At 35.6% G+C, this 25191-nt stretch overlaps 1 protein-coding gene across 1 annotated transcript; it reads left to right on the plus strand.

The window, feature by feature from the left end:
* Positions 1 to 8058: 8058 nt before the first annotated feature.
* Positions 8059 to 24539, plus strand: LOC115426807 (integrin alpha-6-like). The gene is made up of 25 exons (XM_030145040.1): positions 8059 to 8183; positions 8263 to 8384; positions 8473 to 8552; positions 9208 to 9478; positions 9781 to 9900; positions 10317 to 10530; positions 11616 to 11812; positions 12004 to 12092; positions 12206 to 12333; positions 13042 to 13125; positions 13209 to 13273; positions 14477 to 14622; positions 14724 to 14867; positions 16093 to 16214; positions 16315 to 16471; positions 17001 to 17084; positions 18108 to 18187; positions 18256 to 18330; positions 19298 to 19412; positions 19499 to 19675; positions 21156 to 21260; positions 22540 to 22650; positions 22756 to 22860; positions 23029 to 23154; positions 24459 to 24539. Exons 1-25 carry the CDS (start codon positions 8059 to 8061, stop codon positions 24537 to 24539), a joined length of 3123 nt encoding a protein of 1040 aa, XP_030000900.1.
* Positions 24540 to 25191: the final 652 nt, after the last annotated feature.

Raw genomic sequence — 25191 nt, forward strand, 5'->3', positions numbered from 1 at the left:
ACTCACCCATGTAGAAGAAAAGCTGTGATTTCAGCATCAAACTCTATTCTTTTCATTGAGAGCTGTGTCCAGTGGTGAAAACAGAAGTGCTTCTATCACTTTGTCACTTTCTTTGATTCTAAAAGTTGTTTTTTTTAGCAGTTCTCATCCCATCGGCCCACTTTCAGGGGAGACTTTCATGAGAGCAACTCACTAGTTTATTTTCAGCATCGTGGTTGAAAGGAGGTGGATGGAAAAAAAACAAACAAAAAACGACCTCAAACCACAGAGGGGCACAGATAGTTGAGAAGATTATTTAATAGAAGACTGACTGTAGCTGTTTGAAGCTCATCCTGATGACAAGGAGCCTTGTTTCTGTTCACTTTATGTAGTTTCTATCCCAGTCTCTTCAGTACACATTACCAAGAATGTAACCCATATCTGTTTTGGAGGTACCAAAATAAAAATTAAATCACCAAATGTCTAAATAAAAACATGGTTTAAACATGTATTTTTGAAGTAGGAGGCAGAAAAAAAACAACAAAAAAACTCCATTAAAGGCATCAAAAAGATACCAAAGGACAAGGGAAAGCCTGTCAGTGTGTGATCATTCTGTATGAAGATGATGATAAAATCTCACTACTGATGTGCTTCACTTAACAGCAGAAACATCACCATCTCATTTCATCTAAGGTACAGAGGTTCAACATACGGCCTTCATGTCACATAAACAGAATCATAATAAAGTGAAATATGTCAGTCTGACTTCATTCAGGCAGTTTAGGAAACCAAGACCTGAATGAATGAGGAATTATGATCAGAAATTAATGCAATAAAGTAGAGGAAAATACTTATCTTAAGAAGGAATGTGTTCAAATTCAATCAGTCATTTCATTTTTACATTTAATACATTATGGTCTATAGGCACAGTTATACAGTTATAGACAGATTTTAATATTAAACTAGAAGCACTCGGAGAGCACAGACCCCCACCAAGGCAGATCAGTGCCCCCCCCCCATGTCTGTCTTTCTGTCTGTCTGTCCATGTGCAAGATAACTCAAAAAGTTATGGATGGATTTGGATGAAAATTTCAGGAAATGTTGGTACTGGCACAAGGAACAAATGATTAAATTTTGGTGGTGATCGGGGGTGGGGGGGCCACTGATCTGCCTTGGCGGAGGTCTGCACTCTCTTTTCTAGAGAAGCACTCGTAGAGCGCAGACCTCTGCCAAAATTTAATCATTTGTTCCTTGTGCCAGTATCAACATTTCCTGAAATTTTCATCCAAATCCGCCCATAACTTTTTGAGTTATCTTGCATACGGACAGACAAACAGACAGACAAACCACCGCTGACAAAAACATAACCTCCTTGGCGGAGGTAATGAACAGAGCATTCTCACAAACTGTGTTTTCAATATCCAGTGTGTAAAATTTAAGGTGATTTAAGAGGCTCTAATTGCATGACTTGAATATAATCACACAAAAATGAGAAGTGTTATGTTTCCATTGTCTTAGAATGGGAAGTTTCTTTCAGCAGAGGAAATGAATCTAGGGTGTTTTTTTTTTAGCCACAGCAGATCAGTGTGTGACCTACAATATATATGTTGAAATGGCTCCAAAGTGAAAACCGAACTCATTGGATTCTATAATATGTTCTGAAACTAGGCCTGGATGACATGGAAAAAAATCATCATGATAATTTTTTTTTCGTATCAGATGATACTGATATGTATCATGATATAAATCAAATCACAATTTTTTAAAAAATATATATATTTATTCATTTTTACAAAAAACAACACAAAACAGCCCCCCCCCCCCTTCCCGCACATCAGTGAATTTACAGCAACACAGTCCTGACAACAATAAATTAATATGCTACAAATTAGTGATCGTATATCAGACAAAAGAAAGAAAAGTGTATATAATGGAGAAAACAGCAAGGTCAGTCACTCACATCAGTCGAATCACTATTTTTGTCAAGCTTAAATTTTCCGTTACTCATAAGTTAGATGTGAAGACATCAGAAGGTTATTTTTGATTTAAATATGATTTATTTTCTGTCAGAGGTTGAACATGACAGATGTGCTGAAGAACATTATACAACTGTTTCAGAGAAATAAAACAGGTCCATATATTTAAAACTAAACTACAAGTCTGACCAACAGGCAAAAGCTTTCAAGTTTTAAAAGAGAACACAAACAAAACAGACCATCTTCACCAACAATACCGGGGGTATGTACGTGGGGGTGCGTTCGTTAACTGCCATAACTGACGTAAACTGAAAATTACACTTACCGCACCCTACTTTTCAGTAACCCAGTCGCCCGAGTTCTTGGTCACATTTTCTTCCAAAGGAACACTCATTACCTCCTGCTGCAGACCAAACAGTGTGTGTGCTGCGGCTGCTCTTACACCTGTGCTGTGTGCATCAACCTAACTTGATGTGGCTCTAGTGTGATTGGTGTGGTGCGGTGCTACTTAATTATGATTGGCTGTTCTTACATCTGTCAAAACATGGACGAATTAATTCTATCAAAATTGTATTGCGCATGTCTCATATTTCTGTTGAGGAAAAGTTTTATTGCGATATATATTGTTATTGTTTTATCACCCATAGGGATGCACCGATACCACTTTTTTCCAGACCGAGTACAAGTACATGTACTTACATTTGAGTACTTGCTGATACCATGTACCGATATGAGTACTTAATAATACCATTAAAGTTCTTAGTTCCTTTTGAAAATGTGCTTTATTGTCATTGTCATAAGTCTGACTGGAACAAAGTGCTGGTACTGACATTTAATGCGTTGAAATGAGCGTTTCTTAATCCATCAAGGGGCACTGCTCTTCATTAAATATACTGGACAAATACTATGAAGAAGAGTAAAATTTTTTGAGAAGAAGAAGAAAATCAGTAATAATAAACATGGAGACGACAGATGTAACGCTAATGTGATACAAATGTTAGTGTTTTCATTGGTAAGGTTTAAAAATGAAGCTTCAGGAGGCAGAGAAAAGATAAATGAGCATTAAGTTTCATTTTCACTTCCGCTGGCGGCATGGTCCGTACTGCTCCTTACCCCCATAGTATTATAAGTAGGACAGAAACCGGTCGAGACCTGGGTAGTTGTTATAAATCTGTCAGTAGTTTTTCTCTAACTCACACAGTGGCTCTTTGAACAGATCCTCTACCTTCACGGTTCCCGGTGGCACTGCTTCTCCGCCTGGGTACGCATCCGCCAGCACCTGGAAAATGGAGGAAATGTACACAGAGGACGGACAGAACGCTGTGTCCGTTTCTGTCTGTGTCTTTAACGTTACTAACAGTCAGTGTTACTTTTATCACCGTCATTTATTTTGAAAAATCTCCACACTCTTCACACTCCCCACACATTACTCCACCATCGCGTACCTGCTGCACTGAACTGTGAATGTCACGCTGCCGTAAGTGGTATCAGTGCAGTTGTATCGGATTACTTTTACGAGTACAAGTACACACACTGAGTATCGGAGCTGATGGCCGATACTGGTATCGGAATTGGTGCATACCTAATCACCCAGCCCTATCTGACACACAATAAATACTAACGTACAACATAATGTTTGTGTAAACAAACAGTATAATGTATATTGTTGTACATATTTTTACCACGTCAGAGAAAATAAGCATTTTACTATCACAACAAAAGTTTGGTGTTATAACATGAAAGTTTAAGGCTTATTTTTCATGTTTACATTTTGTAATTTTTTCGTTGTATTATATTGTGTTATATTTTTGTACTGTTTAGTGAAAAAAATAATTTTTTTTACTACGCACTTTTTTCACTTCTTTTATTCTCTGTTCTATTTATGCCATAGTACATTAGGGCTAAGGATAAACTCGATAGTCGAATTCCTTGTTTGTGCGCAAAAACTTGGCCAATAAAAATTAATCTGATTCTGATTTTGATTCTGAGTCTGATATGGATGTGCATCAGTGTGCATGGTCCCTATTAAATAGACAGATAAAGATTAATTTTTGTAACTCTATGAGGGAAACTCAATGTGCCGCTCAAGAAAAGACAGCGATAAATAAATTTTTTTTTAAAAATGTAATTAAATTTTTAGAGAATATTCAGTCTGTCTTCAATTTAGTCTCCAGTGCATCTTCCAAATAAATTTTGAAATTTAAAGTTGAATACATGAAAACAAATAAAGTTGATGTTTGTAAAACGTCACTGAGTAAAAGCACATAAAGTTGTTTAGTGGAATACTATGCAGTCTGTTCAGTTCACAGGTTTCTCTCTGATCTCTTTTTCTGTAAAAGAGCGTTGCATTTTCAGGTGGAGACAAAAGACCCTTTGTTGTTCTGAAGTGCTGTGAACTGATCATCTCATGGTGACCCACTCCAGTAGAACATGCTTCAGTCAGCAGATGTTTGTCACATTTTCATGTCTGCAGCTCTGTGGTATTTTCAGGGCGGTGCTTGAGAAACAGCCTCACAAAGCAGATAGACGCTGGGGTGAAGGCTGTGGCTGGCCATTTCTGTATTTATGAAGACCACTAAGTGCTGTTACGCAGAATGCACGCAAGTCTGGGCATCAACAGGATGTAGCTGAAGTACGAGAAGCCTCCGCAGTCTAAATTTAACCCAACAGTTTTGTCTTCCTGTACGACAACTAATATTGTTCAATCAGATAAAGTCTTCTTTTTCAAACCACTCAAACTCAAACAACCACAATAGGGTTGAAATTAAAGATATAAAATGAAAGTATAACTCCCCTGCCTAAATAATTTAATGAATATATAATAAATAAAGGATTCATTTATTAAAAAGTAACAGCTTTGATGATTTAAAACAGAAATGGCAAAGTTAGCATTCTTTATTCAAGAGGAAGAACAAACCATGTTGTAACTAGAAGCACTCGGAGAGCGCAGACCTCCGCCAAGGCTGATCAGTGGCACCCCCCGTGGGCCCCCCCACCCCCGATCACCACCAAAATTTAATCATTTCTTCCTTATCCCATTTCCAACAAACCCTGAAAATTTCATCCAAATCTGTCCATAACTTTTTGAGTTATGTTGCACACTAACAGACAGACAAACAAACAAACAGACAAACAAACAAACCCTGGCAAAAACATAACCTCCTTGGCAGAGGTAAAAATGACTAAAACAGTAGATTTATCATCTCTATTCAAATAAAAGGGAAAAAAAACAGGCTCCTGATTCACACTCATGACAAACGCAGGTTATGTTAACAATTAGTGTCAGTTATACCAGTGAATCCTGATTGAAATCATTCATATTCTTTATTCAAGAGGCAGAACAGATAATTGTGTGAAAATGACTAAAAAGAAGTAGATTTAACATCTGTATTCAAGTAAAAGTGAAAAACGACAGGCTCTGACATGTACTCAAAGTGTAAAAGTAAATAGTGTCCTGTTTCTACAATGAAGATTTAAATAAAACCTGAAAAAATACATAAAACTCACACAACTACAAAAATTTTAATAATCAACATATGCATAAATCTATGATTGCTGATGATAACTGATTGCTGGGCAGTTTTTGTGAGAAAAGACAAGGGTTGTGTGCATGTGTAGCTGAAGGTCAGGTAGTGAACATGTGAAACGGTTTAGGCCTTTCATTCCCCTGCGACTTTCACACAGACGTAGGTGGGAACAGTAACTCAGTAGCACTGTTTTTTCTCAACATCTAAGAAAAGCAGAGAACCACATCCCCTGACTACTGCCATGGAAATGCTCAGTGCATAGTTGTGATAACTCTGTGCAGGTGTGAGTCTATTTCTGTGTGTTTCTTGTGTTTTGTTTTGGGTTTTTTTATCTACAGAAAGGGTTTTAGTTTAGTAGCCCCTCGCCCTTAGAGGAAAACCAAATGTAGCTCGGAAAAAAATAGCCTCTTGCATCTCACTTTTACCACATGACCACAAAGTGGTGGAGTTTTCCATGTGTCATTGTTTGTTTGTCAGTGTTTTTGTCACCTCAAAAAAAATGTATATAGGAACATTTATTTTAAATCTATATTTAACCCATCACACAGTTTCAGAAACCAACATGTAAAGACCAATAAAAACACAGGTTTTGTAATAAAAACTCATCCTTCATAGTTTTTCATTCAAGACAATCAGTCTGACACTCAGTGTCTCACACCGAAAGCTTTAAATGTGTCATGAATCTTAGTCAGCAAACTAACATTCACATTTAAACTGATTCGTCATCAGCAACCCCCCCCAAAGCTATCTTTATGGGGCAGCCATGGCTCAGGAGGTAGAGCGGGTCGTCCAATAACCGAAAGGTTGGCAGTTCGAATCACGCTCTGTCCTAGTTTGTCTGTTGTGTCCTTGGGCAAGACACTTCACCCTCCTTGCCTCCTGTGGTGCTACTCACACTGGTGTATGAATGTGTATGAATGTTCGGTGGTGGTCAGAGGGGCTGTAGGTGTACATTGGCAGCCACGCGTCTGTCAGTCTGCACCAGGGCAGCTGTTGATACATATGTAATTTACCACCACCAGAGGGAGAATGTGAGAGTGGATGAATAATGGCTCAATAATGTAAAGGGCTTTGGGTGACCCAAAAAAGTATTATAGAAATCTAATCCATTATTATTATATTAATTCCAGCAAAAATCAAGTGGATTTCTACAACCTGTTTCAATTCCTTCTTAATTTGTTACGTTTTATAACTAGATACGTCACGACATTTGCACATTTAAGGTCAAGACTTCTGACAAACATTGGGATCATTTAGAAGTGTTTTTAAGCCAAAAAAAAAATTTGATCAAAGTCTCTTTTTTAAGGGGGCTCATCACCGAAAACTGCCACGGTCAAACATGGGGGGGCTCCCAAAAAAAAGATTTTGGTCCAATTTTTGTTGTTGTTGTTGTTGTTGTTAAGAACAATTTTTGAAGGGGGTCATTACTGACAACCGCCACGGTCAAACATAAGGGGGGGGGCTATGTGGTCCGAAAAAGAATTTGCTCCATTTTATTTATTTATTTATTTCAAAAGTGTTCTAAATAATCCCAAATGCATCAATTAGTCAGATGTGAGGTATTTCAAACTGTTTAAGAACCTTTTTTTGGGGGGTTGGGGGGGGTCATCACTGACCACCGTCACAGTCAAACATGGGCGGGGGGGGGTCTAAAAAGAATTTGTTCCATTTTTATTTATTTATTTAAGAAGTGTTCTAAATAACCCCAAAGGCATCAATTAAACACATAAAAGGGTAAAAAAAAAAGAAAAAAAAGTCAGTTCTCATGGATTGTATTGCTTTTCTCAGAGCCAGAGAGGACAAAAAGAACATTAATCTAAAGGAATTGGTCTTTTTTAAAACATTGAAAGTCATTTTAAATCAGTGGGAAAAGGACAAATGTGTGTGTAGGTGTTTTTTCTAATTATTTGAATTGGGTTTGGCTTTGAGACGCTTTTAAGGAACATTGTTGTTATACTTTTAGTACCTTTTAAAATAATGGGGACATTTTATATGTATGTTCTTATCAGTATTAAGTTTGTTTTTAGTGCTAACTTTCATTGTGTTTATGTATATTAGTGTGGATGTATGGCTGTGATTTCCATTTTGTGTAACTTCTGCTGCTGCTGCTGTCTTGGCCAGGACACTCTTGAAAAAGAGATTTTTAATCTCAATGATCTTTTTTTTCCTGGTTAAATAAAGGTTATAATAATAATAATAATAATAATAGTAAAACAGAGGTCACTCCTGCTTTTTAATTTAATAACCTGACATATTTTCTGCAGACTTCAGAGGGTGTGTCTCAAGTTTTAATCATAGGGGAGCGGGTTAATATTAACTGAAGTTATCAACCCATGAAGCTGAACATTGGAGCTCTGTTGCAGTGACAATAAATTTCTTGCCACCACACCTTGTTTGTCTGTGTCTACAATGAGTCAGTTAGCACCTGGTGCAGCCAATCCCTTTTATATTATGGTTTCACAGTTACTATGTGTTCTCAGAGAGTGTGGACTCTATAAGAAACTCCTGACTTAATTCAGGAAAACAAGATCATGGCGAGACAATGGGGCCTAGTGTATCTGTGGGGTTATTTCCAGATGCTGAATGTTGTTGCTTTTAATCTCGACTCCCAGAATGTTCTGCAGAGAAACGGGGATCCTGGAAGCCTGTTTGGGTTTTCTATCACCTTCCACCAACAGTTAAATCCCACCAGAAAGAACCTGTAAGTGTTGGTAAGATATTTGTTTATGAGTAAATAAAGTCTGTGTCCATGCCCTAACATGTGGTGTATTTTCCCACAGATTATTGGTCGGAGCCCCGCGTTCAAAACATGAAAATCAGGTGAATGTTACAGGTGTCGTCTACCAGTGTGATCTGTCTGGAACATCTGAGCGCTGTCAGCCCATTGAGTTTAATAATGAAGGTTTGTTGGACTGTTTTATCAACTGTCTTGTGTATGCTTTAACACTGTGACACCACTGGATGAGCTTAACCTGGTGACATTTTTATAGAGTTCCTAAACAGTAAAGGCATAAACGGGCAGTGGATGGGAGTCAGGGTGACGAGCCAAGGTCCAGGGAAAAATGTAATGGTAAGTAAATCACTTACATGCCTCTGCAGTATTTAAAACATTAAAGTTAAGGTTCTGGACAGTGTTGAAATGCTTTAGATACAATTTAATATCTTTTTTTTTTTTTTTACAGTATCTTACTGGTTTTGTGACAGAAAGTATAATAGAAACCCAGACAGCAATAACAGTGGATAGACTTATTTATGACAAAAATAATTTATTCATATATTTTGTACATTTCAGCAATTCCCAGTTGAATAAAATGGTAATAAAGTTATTAAGGTAAAGGGACACAGATGAGTGGCACAAACTGGCAACATACAACCAGCAGATACGTGTTAGAAATATAAACATTCAAGACTTTTTCAATTATATTTATTTTCATAGTTCAATATGTTTTCATATATCCATTTTCATGTTTCTATTGAAAGTAAAAAAGCACATAAATTGTAATTATGTCCCCACACATTTTTATTTTTGTTTTATTTTCATTTAATTTGTTCTTTATTCTGACTTTTTCTTAGTCTTCTTGTTGACGTCATCTGTTATTCCTTTTTGCATCTCTTTAGTATCCAATGTTACATTTGTATGGTCTCATGGTTTTGTAATTTGCGGTATGACCATCTGAGTTTTGCTGCTATGTGAATAAAATCCTAATTATTTTTTATTTTTATAGACTTGTGCTCATCGGTACCAACAGTGGAGTCCAAGCCCAAGCCTTTACGTCCCTCACCTGGTGACGGGTCAGTGCTACCTCTTAGATGAAGACCTTCAGGTCGGGACAGAGGAGCGGATGTGGAGGAGGGTCGTGTGTGATTCTCAACACCTTATCAACCGCCCAATGGACCAGGACTGGTTTGCGTACTGCCAGCAGGGCCATGGAGCAGCTTTCGCAAAGGACAACAGATCTGTAGTATTTGGTGCACCTGGTGCATATCAGTGGAGAGGTAGAAATTCAACTTGTAAGAGAGGATTTATTGGAATTAATGTTAATATATAAACATTTAATTTTATTTTAATAGAATTGTGATTTTGGCAGGGTATCTATTCATGGAAATGGAATATATTGAATATGATTGTGCTTTAATTTCTAATCATTTCATTAGGTTATTTCATTATTGTTACCCTTGACTGTTGATATCATCTGGGTAATTTTTGCACTTTTGCACTAAAGTATTATTTCCTTTTTGTTTTCAACATAGCGCAGAGCTTCTCTCATGCATTTTTCTTTGTTGTGTGATGTTTAAAGGAATCGTACAGATGGAGCCGTTAGACAATCTGGACATCGACAGTGAAGACGCTCGTGAGACTGGAGACACTGACCAGTTCAACTCAAAGCTCATTCCTCTGCAGAGAAGCAGCTACCTTGGTCTGTTTTCATTTGCAGCATTTCAAGTTCGATTTTGATTCATGAATCTAATACCAATGTCATGTTTATTCAATTCAATCCAATTAGATAATGTGATGAAAATGACAGATAGAATGGAAACATGAGTTGTGCATCACAGGAAATTCTTTATTTACAATTATTATTGCAGAGGTATTAATGAATAAATACATATAAATAATACCAGAGGCAGTTAGGTACTCAAAACTGTGCAGTAGGATGTTAAACAAAAAGATCAATAATAAGAATGCTGTTTATTTTCATCAATCTCTAGTTATCCTAAAATTCCTTCTTATGTACAAGTTTTATATCACCAGTAAAATCTAATCTAATCTAATCTAATCTAATCTAATCTAATCTAATCTAACTCTGTCTTTGCTTCATTTTGCTCTGTCCAGGGTTCTCTGTTGACTCTGGAATGGCCCTCATCAGGAAGGGTGAGCTGACCATAGTGTCTGGAGCCCCCCGAGGAGGCTACAGCGGAAAAGTGGCTTTTCTGAAACCAGACCCGGTGGCGAAGAGAAATTTATCTGTAGAGTTCCTCCTGACCGGCCCCGGCCTGGCCTCGTCTTTTGGATATGATGTGGCGGTAGTGGATCTCAACGGTGATGGGTACATTTATTTCAGAACCTACTCTTCGATAAAACCAGATTTATTTTTGCACAGCATCAGGTTTACTCTGTATTGCCAAAGCTAAATTAAAGACCTAAATGTGCAATCCCCATTATATTTGACTGAGAAATACCTTTAAATCTATCATACTCCACTGCAAAGACAAATATTTTACTTATTACTTGATCACGCCTGAAAGTTTAATTACTTTTCAGATGACAGTTTTTCATACCCTGTATTGGTTTTTGGTTGAGAAAAGTCTCTTCTGTTTTGTTTTTACACGTAATACTTCCCAACAGTATATAAAATCTACGTAACATTTTAATCTTCAGCAGTAAAATCCAACATACACAGTAATACAGAAGTAAAAGTAATTAAATGTCATAATATATCATACTGTAACATTTTACTGATAATTGTACATACTTTTACTGGAGGTTTTGAAAGTTTTACAGTTTTATTTTTTAAGTTTTACTTTACTGTGTAGTATTAGTGCTTTTACTTCTTGCACTGATGTCCAAAAATCTTCCTATCAGCATGAACATTACATTTCACTTGCACACAGTGACAACATTGAAACTCTGAGTTTTAAGATTAAAGCTCAGTCCATGACCTTTGACCTATCATCACACTCTGCATATTTCTCTGTAGAAATCTCACAAATGAAGAACCAATCTTAATCAAATTACCCCATTTGAAAGGAGTGGGGTGTTAATATTTCACTGTCTTTACCCCTTAATCTGTTCACCTGAAGCTCTGATATTAACATTATTACACTGAAGTCATTCCTCTCTATGGGAACTGTTTGCAGACCTTTAGAAGTTTTGTTCATTATTATTATTATTATTAATCGCTGCTACCATTTCTTGTGCTATGGCACTAATATACAGGAATGTGTGGGCCAAGTCAAGACAAGACCATTTTTATTTATAAACCCCCACATTATAAATCACATATAACAGTCAGTGTGTTCACACCATACAAAACACTGTTCACATGGCATCCAGCCAGTACAAACATGCTCCCTGATTCTGGGAACAATGTAGGTGTTTCTACACATTCATGTTCTTTTGGTTTTTCTTCAGGTGGGACGACCTCGCTGTTGGAGCTCCACAGTTCTTTCGCAAAGACGATGAGGTCGGAGGCGCCGTCTACATTTATATTAACAATAAGGGAGCAAACTGGGAGAGAACAGAGCCCATCGAACTCCATGGACGTAATCAGTCAATGTTTGGCCTAGCTGTGGAAAGCATAGGAGACATCAATCAAGATGGCTATGGAGGTTGTGAGACTTTAAATGAAGAAATGACACTTGAAACAAAAAAAGAGCTCAGCAATATAATATAAAACACATTGCATTTTAAGCTTCTGCATCCACAGAGAAAACTGTTTTACTCTATTTGTTGCCTTTCTGTGATAAGACTATAGGAATTTGTTGTTGTGTGTCTTCATAATAGTGGTCTTTGTTGACAGATATTGCTGTAGGGGCGCCGTATGAAAGTACTGGTCGAGTATATATTTACTGTGGCTCATCAGACGGCATTAACAAGAAGCCAGCACAGGTGAGGTGGGAGGAGCTAAAATGATCTTTCTTTTTACCCATTTAACAACCCTTTGCACCCATCATCACTGTTCATTTTTTCCTTAAACACTCTGATATTTTTAACATCTTCAGGTACTCAAACCAGAGTCTAAGACGGTGAATCTGTTTGGATATTCTCTGTCTGGTAACCTGGACGTGGATGACAATCAGTATCCTGATTTGGCCGTCGGATCTCTGTCAGATTCTGTCTTTGTCTACAGGTAGTTTAACAGTCAAGCTCATAGTGACAAACCTTGAAAAAGAGATGTTTTGTTTCTTACACACAACCTTTGCTTTTGAATTCAATCAAATGGAAGACCCTGGTGCTAAAAGTACTGAAGTCACATTTTTGGACTATTCAAGTTGAGCAGATAAACATGTTGTATTTGTTTAGTGAAGTCCACCCTATAAATGTTTTAACAGACTTTTTTTGTGACTTCAGTACTTTTAGCACCAGGGTCTTCCATTTTTAATGACGCTTAAAGATCATTGATAGATAAAGCTGTTTAATTTTCAATTTCAATGCTTGACTTGACCTGCCCTTTTTCTCTATTTGCATTTTGCACATTTAACATACCATTTATATCTGACAGTTTGCACAACTACTCATACATTACACATTTATGTAAATGTAATAGTAGCTTATATTTTTGTTTAGTTTTATAGTTGTTATAGTTTATATCTTTGCATGCCATTCTTAAATGCCACTTTGTTTAAATGTTCTACTTAAATTGTTCTATTTTTATACATCTTAAATTTTCTCAGCATTCAGCGTGGACAGCAAAATAAGATTAATAAGATTTTGTACAGGGAAACCTATTTCTTTACTGTGCACGTAACCACAAAATGCTTTGAATCTTTACTATTAAGTTTAATCATAAACACCTTAAACAAGTGGTTCCTGTTATTAGTTATTGTTGTTGTTCCAGAGCCAGGCCAGTTGTCAGTGTCAGCATCTCTCTGAAAGTAACACCACATGTACTAGACATCACAAAGGGCCACTGTGATAACTGGTAAGATCTATTTAACAAAAAATGTTAATGTGAGTCAAGTGTAAGCTATTGGCTGTTTAATCCAAGCTGTTGAATTTCTGTAGTTATTTTGCAGCAAAGACGTGCTTCACCTACACAGCACATCCAGCAACGTTCAACCCCAAATTGGGTGAGTAGCAGCTATTTTTGTGTTCAGTTCAGACTCACTGCTCTTTTTTTGTTCACTGTTCATGTTGTTTGTCTAAATGTGGCTGATGTCTGATATCAGAACTGACCCATATGTGCAAAAAAACAACAATAAAGATGTCACCTGCAACACACAGTCATAGTGACATAAACATGGATGACACTGAAGTCAGCATTTGCAGTTTCACTTTAAGCTGATGCACAATGAAAGACAGAACATTTGTGAGTAAAGGATAGTGATGAGGACGAAGGGAACCAAAGTTTTTCATCAAGCAACAAAAATCAGCCTAGACAGGGGTGTCAAACTCATTTTAGTTCAGAGGCCACATGCATATGACCTGAAGTGGACCAGTAAAATAATAACAGTGTAAAAAATTATTGTAATATTTATGTCTACAAAGTTTCATTAAAAATGTGAATAACATGAACAACCTGAAATGTCTTAGAAATATAAGTACAATTTTATCCCTATTATGCCTCTCTCTATTTATGTATGTATGCATTTGTGTAAATTACAGCTATCACAGTGGATCTACAAATACACAAAACATTTAGTAACAGGCAGAATGTTGGTAAAATTGCACTGACTTCTCTTAAGACATTTCAGGCTGTTCATATTTGTTCACATTATTCACATTTTTTGTAAAAGAATAGTTTCTAAATGTAAATATTTTCATGTAATTTTACTTTTTTTTTTATACTAACAGAAAAACAAAAATGTGGAAATGTTATTATTTATAGATTATTGTAATAGTATTTTACTAGTCTGACCCACCTTAGAGTCACATTTGTCAAAATGTGGAACCTAAATTGATTTTGACATCTTCTATTGTTAATATCTTCAGTGTAATTTTTGCATTTCACAGATTCATCCCACTGGCCAGATTGGATCCTTTGGCTGGCCTGTTTTGGCCCGTGGGCTGTATGTTTGACCCCTGTGGTCTAGAGTAACATAAAAACTGATTTCAGTCAGAGGCTTCACTGCTAAAACATTTAATCTGACCGATACAACATAGAACTGAATCTGAACTGAAATGATTAGAATTAATATCATTAGTGGTGTTTTCACTGTTATGAAAAAAGCAGATCTGAGTCACATATGAGTAAAAAAAATCGTATTTCAGCCACCGTAGCTATAGTAACAGTGCATCAGTGGTAGTATCATCTTATCACCTCATATCCACAGTGCTCAGCTACACCTTTGAGGCCGATGCTAAGAAAAGAAAAGCGAGGCTTCCTCCCAGAATGGAGTTCCAGGGTCCACATCGAGGACAACTGGAACTGCTTGGGCAGAGGAGAGAAAACTGTGCCGACACTAAACTCAGGCTTCTGGTACTGGCTCATTGGTATTTTTCACAGAAGGCATTTTGATATCCTGCAAAACCACAGATGTAGGATTAAATCTAATGATGGTTAAACTCCCCTGTTAACAGCGTGACATCAGTGACAAGCTGCAACCGATCCCTGTTTCCGTCACTATGTCTCTGTGGAGCCCAGATCAGACCAGAGCAAACATTCATCAACCTGAACTCACTCCAGTCCTCAACCTCTACCAGCAGAAGAGCGCTGTCTCAGAGGTACAGAAGGACTGAACCCCAGTCATATACCCCAGAGGTTTACAGTACTGTTTATCATATCACAGACATTTTATCCTTCCAGTACAATTTTTCATTCGATTTCATGTTCATGTTTACTATGGCACCTAATTTAAAAGTAATGTTATCACATGCTTTGAGTTTATAGAACAAATCATGGAGTTTATAGATGGGTGCTTCTATGAAACTAGTCCCTAAAAACAGGACATGGAGGCTGAAAGTTCAAAACCAGATGTAGACTAATGTCGTGAAGCAAGTTTGGAAGCACTTTGGGTCTGTTTTAAAAATAAATATTTACTGAGATAAAAGAGAAACAATTTTTCAGATAGAACACATTTGTATATTATTTTTATATTATTTTTATACAAAAATCCGTGTGCAACACGGTAAAAAGGACACAAAAATTACGCACTACTGGGGTTTTTTTTAATATCTTTTTTTTCTCTCACAAGTACATTTTGGGAATTGAACTAATTATGTAAGGCAGAGTGTTTCACAAAAATGTTCGCTGTTGCAAAATCCCTCATGTTTTATTTGTGTTTAAATGGGCAGGTTCTGTATGTAACACCAGTGAACATGATGGGTTACACACAAAACCTGGAATGAGACTGAGATTCATGAAAAACCTGCATGTCTGGATTACAAAAACCACTAGGATCCTCAAATTTAACGCAGTGACTTTTCAAGCCATGTTTTCTAGATCAAATGCACTGACACTCTCAATTTTGGTCCTATTTTTTTTTTGGCTCTGATATTTTATTAAAAATTCATTAATTTTGGGATGGCTCAGAGAAAGAGTATAATTTTTTTTCTTTTATCTGAGGTCATCATTAGGTACATCCTGGGGGGATATATGTTTAAATTTATTATTGGGTCTAAAAAAAAGCTGGCAAAGTGCCAGGTACCAAAATGAACCCAGTTTCATGGAAGCACGCAGTTCAAATTGTGTGTTCACTGATTTTACATTATGTATAAATTTAAATACGGGTTACATTTATTTAACATTAGTTTAAAGGGGTTATATGTAGTACTGATATTCCACAATATTAATATTAGGAATAAGCCTTTAAAAAATTAAGCAATGTCTCAATGTGTAAAGTATAAAATTTATAAATTAATTTATTTAAATTTATTCAACTTTTGTATATTTTGTATAATTTGTTGTACTAATGTATATTTTAGTTGATCTACTCTTGTTTTCTTACAGATTATCTTAATAAACAAAGGCTGTGGGAGTGACAACATTTGTCAAAGCAACTTAGCATTACAGTACAAGTTCTGCTCCATACAAAAACAGAACAATAAGGAGGTTTTCACATCACTGACCAGGTAAGTAAAACTAAATAAAACTTAACCCTAACATGCCATGAATATCTGCTACACCTCCATTGCCTCCATTACATTTAAATAAATAACTCTGTGTTTGCAGAGAGGATGGTGTTGCAGTCATCACTCCTTCAGGAGAAGACATTGCTTTGGAGGTCACTGCGACTAACAGGAACGGAGATGACGCACATCAGACTCATTTAGTCATTACTCTCCCAGAAACTCTTCCCTACTCCTCTACAGTCCACAGCACAGCCTCCGTAAGTGTTTAGAAACTCTAGTAAAAAACATCAGGTTAAAATGTGTATTTGAGTGGGTACTGAGTCATCTCAACAGGTGATGTATAGCATAATGATGTGAAATGTGTAGGCAAATATAGTCGCATAAGGGAAAAAAAAGAAAAGTAATAGTATTAATACTAATTTAGAAAACATGATTATGTAAAATGTAAAAGGGAAAAAAAAAGAAAACCAAACACTGAAGAATGTGCTGAGTTCCCAAAAGAGACAAAATAATAAAGCATGGTCATTTCTTTTGCAGATTTACCAAAGATTATTAACCTTTACTAGTGGTGTTGTATATGAGCAGCAATTTTAGTCTTTTTTATTGTTTTGTATTTTATTGCATTTTATTATCTGTTTTGTTTCTTATCTTATCTCTCCACCCTGATATCTGAGCTAATGACAGCCATTTATGGGTTTTAAAAGGTGTTTAATTTTCAATCCAGAAATAGCTCCTTGCTTATTTCCTTATTTATTTTCTTCATGTATTTTTCACAAATACCCATAGGAAACACAAGTGAGTTGTACAGCTAATGACAAAGGAACATTAGTCGACTGTGAACTGGGGAACCCACTGCGAAGAGACGCTGAGGTGAGTTATGGCAAACATTTTCTGTCTATTCATCTGTATGCATGTGTGTTTTCTTTCTTTATTTTTATTTTTTTACTAAACCCAAAACAAAATAAAAAGTTTTATATCTATCTATCTATCTATCTATCTATCTATCTATCTATCTATCTATCTATCTATCTATCTATCTATCTATCTATCTATCTATCTATCTATCTATCTGTATACACACACACACACACACATAAATATACCTTACACATCACATAACAGTCACATATATACGAGGGCTGTTCAATAAGTTCATGGCCTCACCCAGAACAGAACAACACAGACTGATAATTTATATTTTATTTTTCAACATAATCTCCATTTACAGCAATGCACTTGGTCCATCGATGTTCAAGCATCACTATCCCATCACGAAAGAATGTAACATCCTGTATTATAACAACCAGTATTTCTGGGTGAGGCCATGAACTTATTGAACAGCCCTCGTACAGTCCTGTGTAAAAAATTCTAATCCAACATTACATTTGTTGGTTTATTAAGTTGTAATCTAAATTCTCTCTTCTATAAACCAAACTGATAGTATTTAGTGTGATTTCTCTTTGTACTTAAGGCCTTTAATGCTTTAGTTCAGATAATATGAGATTTATTGCATTAATTTCTAATGTTTGAACCAGGTTTCATTCAACACATTCAACATGTCAGATGTTTCTAATTGTTTGTGCTGCTTCTTGTCATGGGGTCACATTAAATAGTCACTTTAACCTCTAGAACACATTTAGTTCAGTTTTTTACATATGTTTTAAGGCAGTGCACATATTTCCTGTATTGTATCTGAGAATGAGAAATAAATATATTTGCTCATTTCAAAAACAACAAACCTGAAGGTGGCCTTAGACTTTTGCAAAGTACTCTGCATTATGCCTATTTTATGTTTATATCTGGTTCATTTTTTATTTATTGACGCTCATATCATCTCTGTCTTCTGGTCATATTTTTTATATGCGTGTATGACAGTGGTTTTGTTCCACACAGGTTACATTTTATGTCAAACTCACAACATCTGGAATTTCACTGAGTACAAAAGATGTCAATGTTACCCTGCAACTTAAAACGTAAGTGGAAACTGGTGCCATGTATTAATAAGTGAAGGGTTTGATTATTAATCAGTGTGTTGATGCAGAACCAGTGAGCAGACCATAGAACCAGTTGAGCTTTTGGCCAGAGTGGTTTTTGAACTGGACCTGCAGCTGCATGGGTAGGTGTTTCTCTCCTTGTATCTATGCATTCATGGTGCTGGAAATATTAAGACACTGTCATTTTCCTTAACCTCATTGAAAACCTCGACAATATGATGAAGAGTTCAGTTTAGTTGCATTTCTGCTCCAACAGAAAAATGAAAGACTGGTGGATAGTCATACCATACAATGAAAACTGTGATGAAAATGCTTCTAATGTTAATTTTTGAGCTCTGAAAAAAGATTTTTTTTTTCTTGTCTCTATTAACATCTGAAAACATTACATTGTTTTGTATTTTTACCAGTAGTTACATCTTTCAAATGCATGTTGTAACTGTCAGTCAATTTATAGTAGTAATACTGTCACTTATTTTTGGAACAAACTGAAATGATTACCTTATTAAAAAATAAAAAGTAAAGAATTAAAACAATGGATTTTTTTTGCAATCTGGCATATGCATACATTTTCTCATGTGTTTTTCTAAAATTTTTACAAGGAAGCAAGAAGAAAATATGATAACAACACTACGAAGTTTGGAAGAAGTAGTTTTTTAATAGAAATGAATTAATTAAAATGTAGCATTTATGAATGTAACAATAAATAATGAAATCTAAAACTGCAGCTGCTGGACTCAGACTTGTATATTTTTTCAACACTTACAATATTGAGCTTTTCTCCTAAAAAAAAAACCAAAACACTTTTTTCTCTAAATATTCCAACTTACTATATTGCTCTTTTAATATTATGGTATTCTTCTCATAATTACTTTATTTTCTTATCATTATTACTTTATTTTCATATTTCAACGTTATGGTTTTGTCCTCATGTTGTGCCTTTTCTTCAAATGTGAGAATTTTTTTATTTCCTAATGCTCTTTCCTGTTCTTTCACCATTCAAGACAACACATTTTAGATTGGATTTTAACCATACTAAATGCTTCTGACTAATTAAAAATCAATATAACTAGCTCTACTTTTGTTTTTCAGACTTGCTAAACCCTCCCAAGTGTCAATCAGTGAAAATAGTGAAAACAGTGAAAAAGGTGAAAGTGCCATAAATTCAGTGGATGAGATCGGAGCTGAAGTTCAGTATGAGTTTAAGGTATTAATTCAAGTTTCAACAAATAAAATCACAGATGTGTCCAGTTTAGGATCTTGAAGCTGTGTTCTGTGTGTTTTTTCTTACAGATTACCAACATGGGCAGACCCCTCAAATCATTTGCTAATGCTTCACTGAACATCTACTGGCCAAAGGAGAACGTCGTGGGGAAATGGCTGCTGTACTTGACTCAGATCAACAGTAAAGGTGTGCAGTCCATCCCATGTTCACCTGGGGATGAAGTCCATCCACTGCAACATGTGAAGGTACCATTTCTTTCAACAAAGCTGATGCAGCACAAACAAACACACAAAGAAAAAATCGTCAACATATCCCCATATTCAGACCTTTACAGTCTGTGCATGAAAGTTATGATTGTAGAAGCACAATTAAATGGAAATACGGCCGATCAGCTCAATTCATATCCTGAAAAGAAAGCTTATCTATTTTATTACATCAGGTTCTTGAGTGTATTAGTGATTTTGAGCTAGGATGCCTTTGTCTTATGCTCATACACTGATAGATCCATGTGTGTGATGCAAGGTTAAATTATTGTTAAAGTAAATTAGAAATGTAAAAACATTTTCGTAAACTGAAATAAATAAAAACTATAATTAAAAGAAAAACTATAACCAACTGAAACTGTATTGTGTGCTTATAAAACTAACTAAAACGTATAAAAATTATGGATAAAATTCCCTTCGTTTTCATCTTTTTCGATGTCGGATTGATATGAAATTAATTTATTTTGCTGGTGGCACCATACGGCACTTCACGGTCCGTCACTTCTGGTCACTTGTTGTTAAGAGTCGGCTTCTCGTCCCCACTCTACCTGGGAATATGGAGACTAAAGTTGGGAGAAAGCAGCAGAGTCCTGTATAGGATTTATTTGAATGCGACGGCAAGGAAGATAAAACATATGAAAAACTAATTCTAAAACTATGTGTCCCAAATTAATTCCATACTGGACTAACATATTTAAAACTTTAACAGATATACTTTATGTAGAGTTGAAACCTGATCCGCTTTTAGTTGTGCTCGGAGCCTCTAATCAGTTTTCGCTACTTAACAAACACCACCATCAACTGCTATCTTATGCACTTATCATGGCAAAAAAAGCCTGTTTTGTTGTTCTGGGAAAAAAATCATGAGTTCCCTCAGTTAAATTATGGCTGGAAGAAATGGTTAAACTCTCTCATCTGGAGACAATCCAGTTCTCATTATTAAATAAACTACAGCAGTTTAATCAGATTTGGCATCCCCTCAACAATACATTGATAACTCAACCTGAATATAATTAGAATTTATGCGGCCTCCTTTGGTGTGATATGTCGTAAGTCCTGGAAGGGTGGGGTGGTGGATGAGGGTTGTTAAAATGTGTGTTTGTTATGTTTGCTTTCCTCTGTTGTACTTTTGGTTTGTTCACTCTGTGTTTATTTTTCAAAATGTGGACAAATTGTAATCATGGATGTTTTTGTGACAGACTCTTGAATAAAAAGATTGACAATAAAACTAATACTAAAACTACCCATTTAGAAAAAACGAAAACTAATAAAAACTAGTAAACCTGCTGTAAAAACTAATTAAAACTAACAGAATAAGAGAGAACAAAGTAAAAACTAAATAAAACTAAACTATAATGAAAAATCCCAAACTATTGTAACCTTGGTGTGATGTCCATTGTCTTGAAGGTGCCATTTCTATCTTTAATCTAAAGATGAGGTTGTGCTTGTGTTTCATATGAAGGGTTGGTCGAACGCCCGAAGGAGGCGACGAGAAGCTGAGGGTGAACTTGAAGCCCTCTCAATAGACGGAATCCCTTTTCTCTCAAGAAGGAAACACAGAACACTGGTAAAAATTATAGCAACACTTCACTTTAACTCCCTTCATTTTGTATACATATCTATACATCTGTGTATTTGTATTAGAATTGGAATATAAAAGGCTCAATGGAAGTACAGTATGTGTAAATGTTGTGTTAAAGACATGTTAAAGGTTCAGTGTGAAAAAGTAAAAGTGAAAAATAAGTGATAAAATAAAAATGATAGTTGTAAATATACTATGTTTAATTTTACACAAGTTTTGCCTGAACAGCTCAGTCAGTGTAATAAATACCTGAATCAACGAACGGCAACACAAACCAATGAATCCACAAATCAGATGCTGATCATAATGGCAATAATGGCAGGAACACCAGAGGTCCAGCCACTGGTAAATGTAAAATCACACATGGGACAGTCAGCTTTTTCTATAAAGGCTCTCAAATGTGGAACACACAGCCGACAGAAATAAAATTAACACAAGATATAAAAGCTTTTAATAAAAAACGTCAAAGGGTGGCTAAAGCAAAATCAGAGATCTGAGCATTTTTAATGATTCTAAATTCACTGGAATTCTATGTAACCTTGATGTAAATATTTACAATATGCTGTACTCCTATATTTATATTTTTAACATTCATAATTGTAGCATGTCAGTTTATGGAACCTTACATGTTCTTTTCTTTCTTTCTTTCTTTCTTTCTTTCTTTCTTTCTTTCTTTCTTTCTTTCTTTCTTTCTTTCTTTCTTTCTTTCTTTCTTTCTTTCTTTTTTTTCTCTACTAAAAGTCTGACTAAGCACTGGAGATGGAAACCAGCAATAGCTATAATCTCCTTATGTGAATCATCAGTCACTACAGCTTGTTTATAACAGATAAAAGTTAAATTATGTAATTTACATTGTCCCTATCAAATAAACTTTATAGATAAATAAATAAAATCATGTCAAACTGTAAAAAAAAATATAAGTAATTCTTAGTTTTTTTAACTTAAGTTATTATTTGTCTCAAACTTGTGTGTAAAATGTACTATTAGTGATCAATCTGCTTGTACCTTGTCCTTTGTAACATAAAAAAAACAGTAAATACTGATGAAAGCATAATTCTGACTATTATATTCTGTTTCCCCAGGTATATCCCCCCAAATCTTACTGACAGAACAGATATTTACCAGTACAAGTATTACCAAAAATGATTAACCCTGTTTGTTATACTTCATTGTTTAATATTCTATCATTACGTCATGCATTAACACAGTGGGAGCTCGAGTGTTTTAAAGAATCAGTTTAATTTGAGGTTTGGTTTTTTTTTAGACCTGCTCAGATGGACTGAAGTGTGTGGAGTTACGCTGCCCTCTGCTGGGCCTGGACAGTACTGCAGGGATGGTCCTGCATTCACGCCTGTGGAACTCAACATTTACAGAGGTGTCCAAAGTGTCTCCTCACACGTTTGACTTCAACTTTTTTATAATATTAAGTAGAGTTCAAAGATGATAAAAGCATCCTAATGTTTTTTTCCTCATTTCTTAGGACTACAGCTCTTTAAACTACCTTATCATTACCGTGGATGCAGTTCTCAGTCTGACAAACTCACCAGAGAACATCGGACTGAAATCAGAAAAATCAGCGACAAAGGTGCAAAAGATGACATGATATTACTTGACATGGCACAGACACATTAACTAAATATGAATATCCATGCATTTTCAACACAGAAATCTCCATGTGTCAGATTTGTTCGTGAATATGAGTTTATTACTAACTCTCCATCCACTCTAATGTCACTAATCTCTTTATCTCCAGGTGAAGCTGACAGTGTTTCTGGAGAAACAGACTAAATTCTACACTAAAGTTGCCTGGTGGATCATCTTTCTCACGGTCATTGCATTGCTCCTGTTGTTGGTTTTTCTTGGCTACATGTTGTGGAAGGTATTAAATCAAACCAACACACAGAACATTTCAACACAAACAAATGCAAACTAGCTGTGGAGGAAATATTTTATTATATTCTTGTGTACGGTGACACAGTGGTGTAGTGTATGAATGAATGTGTTCCGACACCACAATACTCAGTGTTTGGAACTACTGGTACCTCCATAACCTGGAAGTAGGTCCATATTTCGTTGGCCATTTTTTGCAACGGGAGTCTATGGAAGTGTCGCCTCTCTGTTTCTCTACCGCTGTGACCTAGCCCTGTCGGCAGCCTAAAAAAATAGAAGAATAATAACAACTTTATTTATCTATGTGTTACTCCAGAGCAGAAATGTGCATTTTTCTTTCAATCATTTGTTTCATTCGTTCGTCTGTCCTAGAGAAGATCATTGTCTTTACTCCAGCTGAGCATAAACAGGGGCTTTGTGTTGCGTAAAATGTGCAAATTAGGTTTATTTTCTTAGTGTTCTGTACACGTCCCAAGAATCCTCAAAAAACTGGAATAATATCAACATATCCCACATCTGAATCAGAAAATGATCTATTAGGAAAAAGACCTTATTCAGATTATTCAAACTGAATGTGCTGTAAACACAAAACCTGTCAAATTCAGAATATCATTAAGTTTGCAGCTATAGTTGAATGAAAGTATAATAATAGTAATAACTTTATTTATATAGCACCTTTAAAAACTGAGTTTACAAAATGCTTTGGCAGACAAAGCAGAAGGGCACAACAGCAGGTTACAATTGAAAAAACCAGATGCAAGCAAAGACACTAAAACATAGAAAAGAACACAATACATTAAAAGAGATATGTACGGCAAACACGAAAACATGACACTTCGAATAAATTTGAATGTATCGTAGTAGAGAGGGCAGAAATAACATAACATGATGCTGTCAAATCAAAGCAAAAATGAAGGGATAGAATAAAACATCATGTATGTCACTATAAATGAATAACCAAAATATTCAAAAATACTCAACATTAAAAACATTAAAAAAGAGACAAAGTCACATAAAGGCAAGTCTATAAAACTGTGTTTTAAGAAGTGATTTAAAAGTTGTCACTGATTCTGCAAGCCTTATCTCCTCCAAAGTCGAGGGATATAAGGATCTAATCTAAATATTTTTACAAACTCCATCTGTCACCTGCCTACGCTTCGGCATACTCTATTACAGTTATGAATTCATTCAGTCTCTTTTTTACTTCACTTTCAAGACTGCAATATAGCACACTGTTTTGGTGAACAATAAGGTATGTTTTATGAATTATCCTTTATTTTCTGCTTTTATCAGCATGGATGTCCCAAATGTCGCCCTTCTAAGAAGCTGCCACATGATGATCCAGATGCAGAAACTGCTCACCTCAAAGCCTAAAGGTTGGACATTAGAGTGGACTTTTATCCCACAAACTCAGCGTATGTTTACATGCACAGGATATTCCAGTTTATTCCCTTATTCTGAAAAAGACAAAATTCCTGATAAGCTGTTCACATGGCTACAGAAAATTATTATTCTACTAATATTCATGCTGACATACATTGATGCATATGTCAATTACAGAGTGTAATTGACATAAACTAGTGATACATGTTCCATTATATGAACTCAGTCTCCATCTTTTGTTAACAATGTCAACATTTTCTTGAAAAGGTCACATTTTTTATATGGACGTCATATTTAACAGTAGGTGTGTTACTCCTTCAGACCACAATGTGCATTTTTCTTTAGATTCGTTCATCTGTCCTATAGAGGATCATTGTCTTTACTCCAGCTGAGCATAAACAGGGGCTTTGTGTTGTGAAAAATGTGCAAATTGCATTTATTTTCTTAGTGTTTTGTACACGTCCCAAGAATCCTCAAAGAACTGGAATAACATCAACATATCCCACATCTGAATCAGAAAATGAGCCATTAGAAAATAGAGCTAATTCAGAATATCCAAACAGAATGTGCTGTTATCACAAAACCTGTCAAATTCAGAATATCATTAAGTTTGCGGTTATAGTTGAATGAAGTATGCATGAAG

Source organism: Sphaeramia orbicularis, chromosome 10 (assembly GCF_902148855.1).
Source record: "Sphaeramia orbicularis chromosome 10, fSphaOr1.1, whole genome shotgun sequence".
NCBI classification, from domain to species: Eukaryota; Metazoa; Chordata; class Actinopteri; order Kurtiformes; family Apogonidae; genus Sphaeramia; species Sphaeramia orbicularis.

What these genes read in the sequence shown, in the direction of transcription:
- LOC115426807 (XM_030145040.1), top strand. Translation starts at nt 8,059, where the DNA reads ATGCTGAATGTTGTTGCTTTTAATCTCGACTCCCAGAATGTTCTGCAG. An exon ending in GTGGATCTCAACGGTGATGG is followed by an intron (nt 10,531 to 11,615) that starts GTACATTTATTT and finishes GTTTTTCTTCAG; the next exon opens with GTGGGACGACCTCGCTGTTG. An exon ending in GAAGGAAACACAGAACACTG is followed by an intron (nt 21,261 to 22,539) that starts GTAAAAATTATA and finishes GTTTTTTTTTAG; the next exon opens with ACCTGCTCAGATGGACTGAA.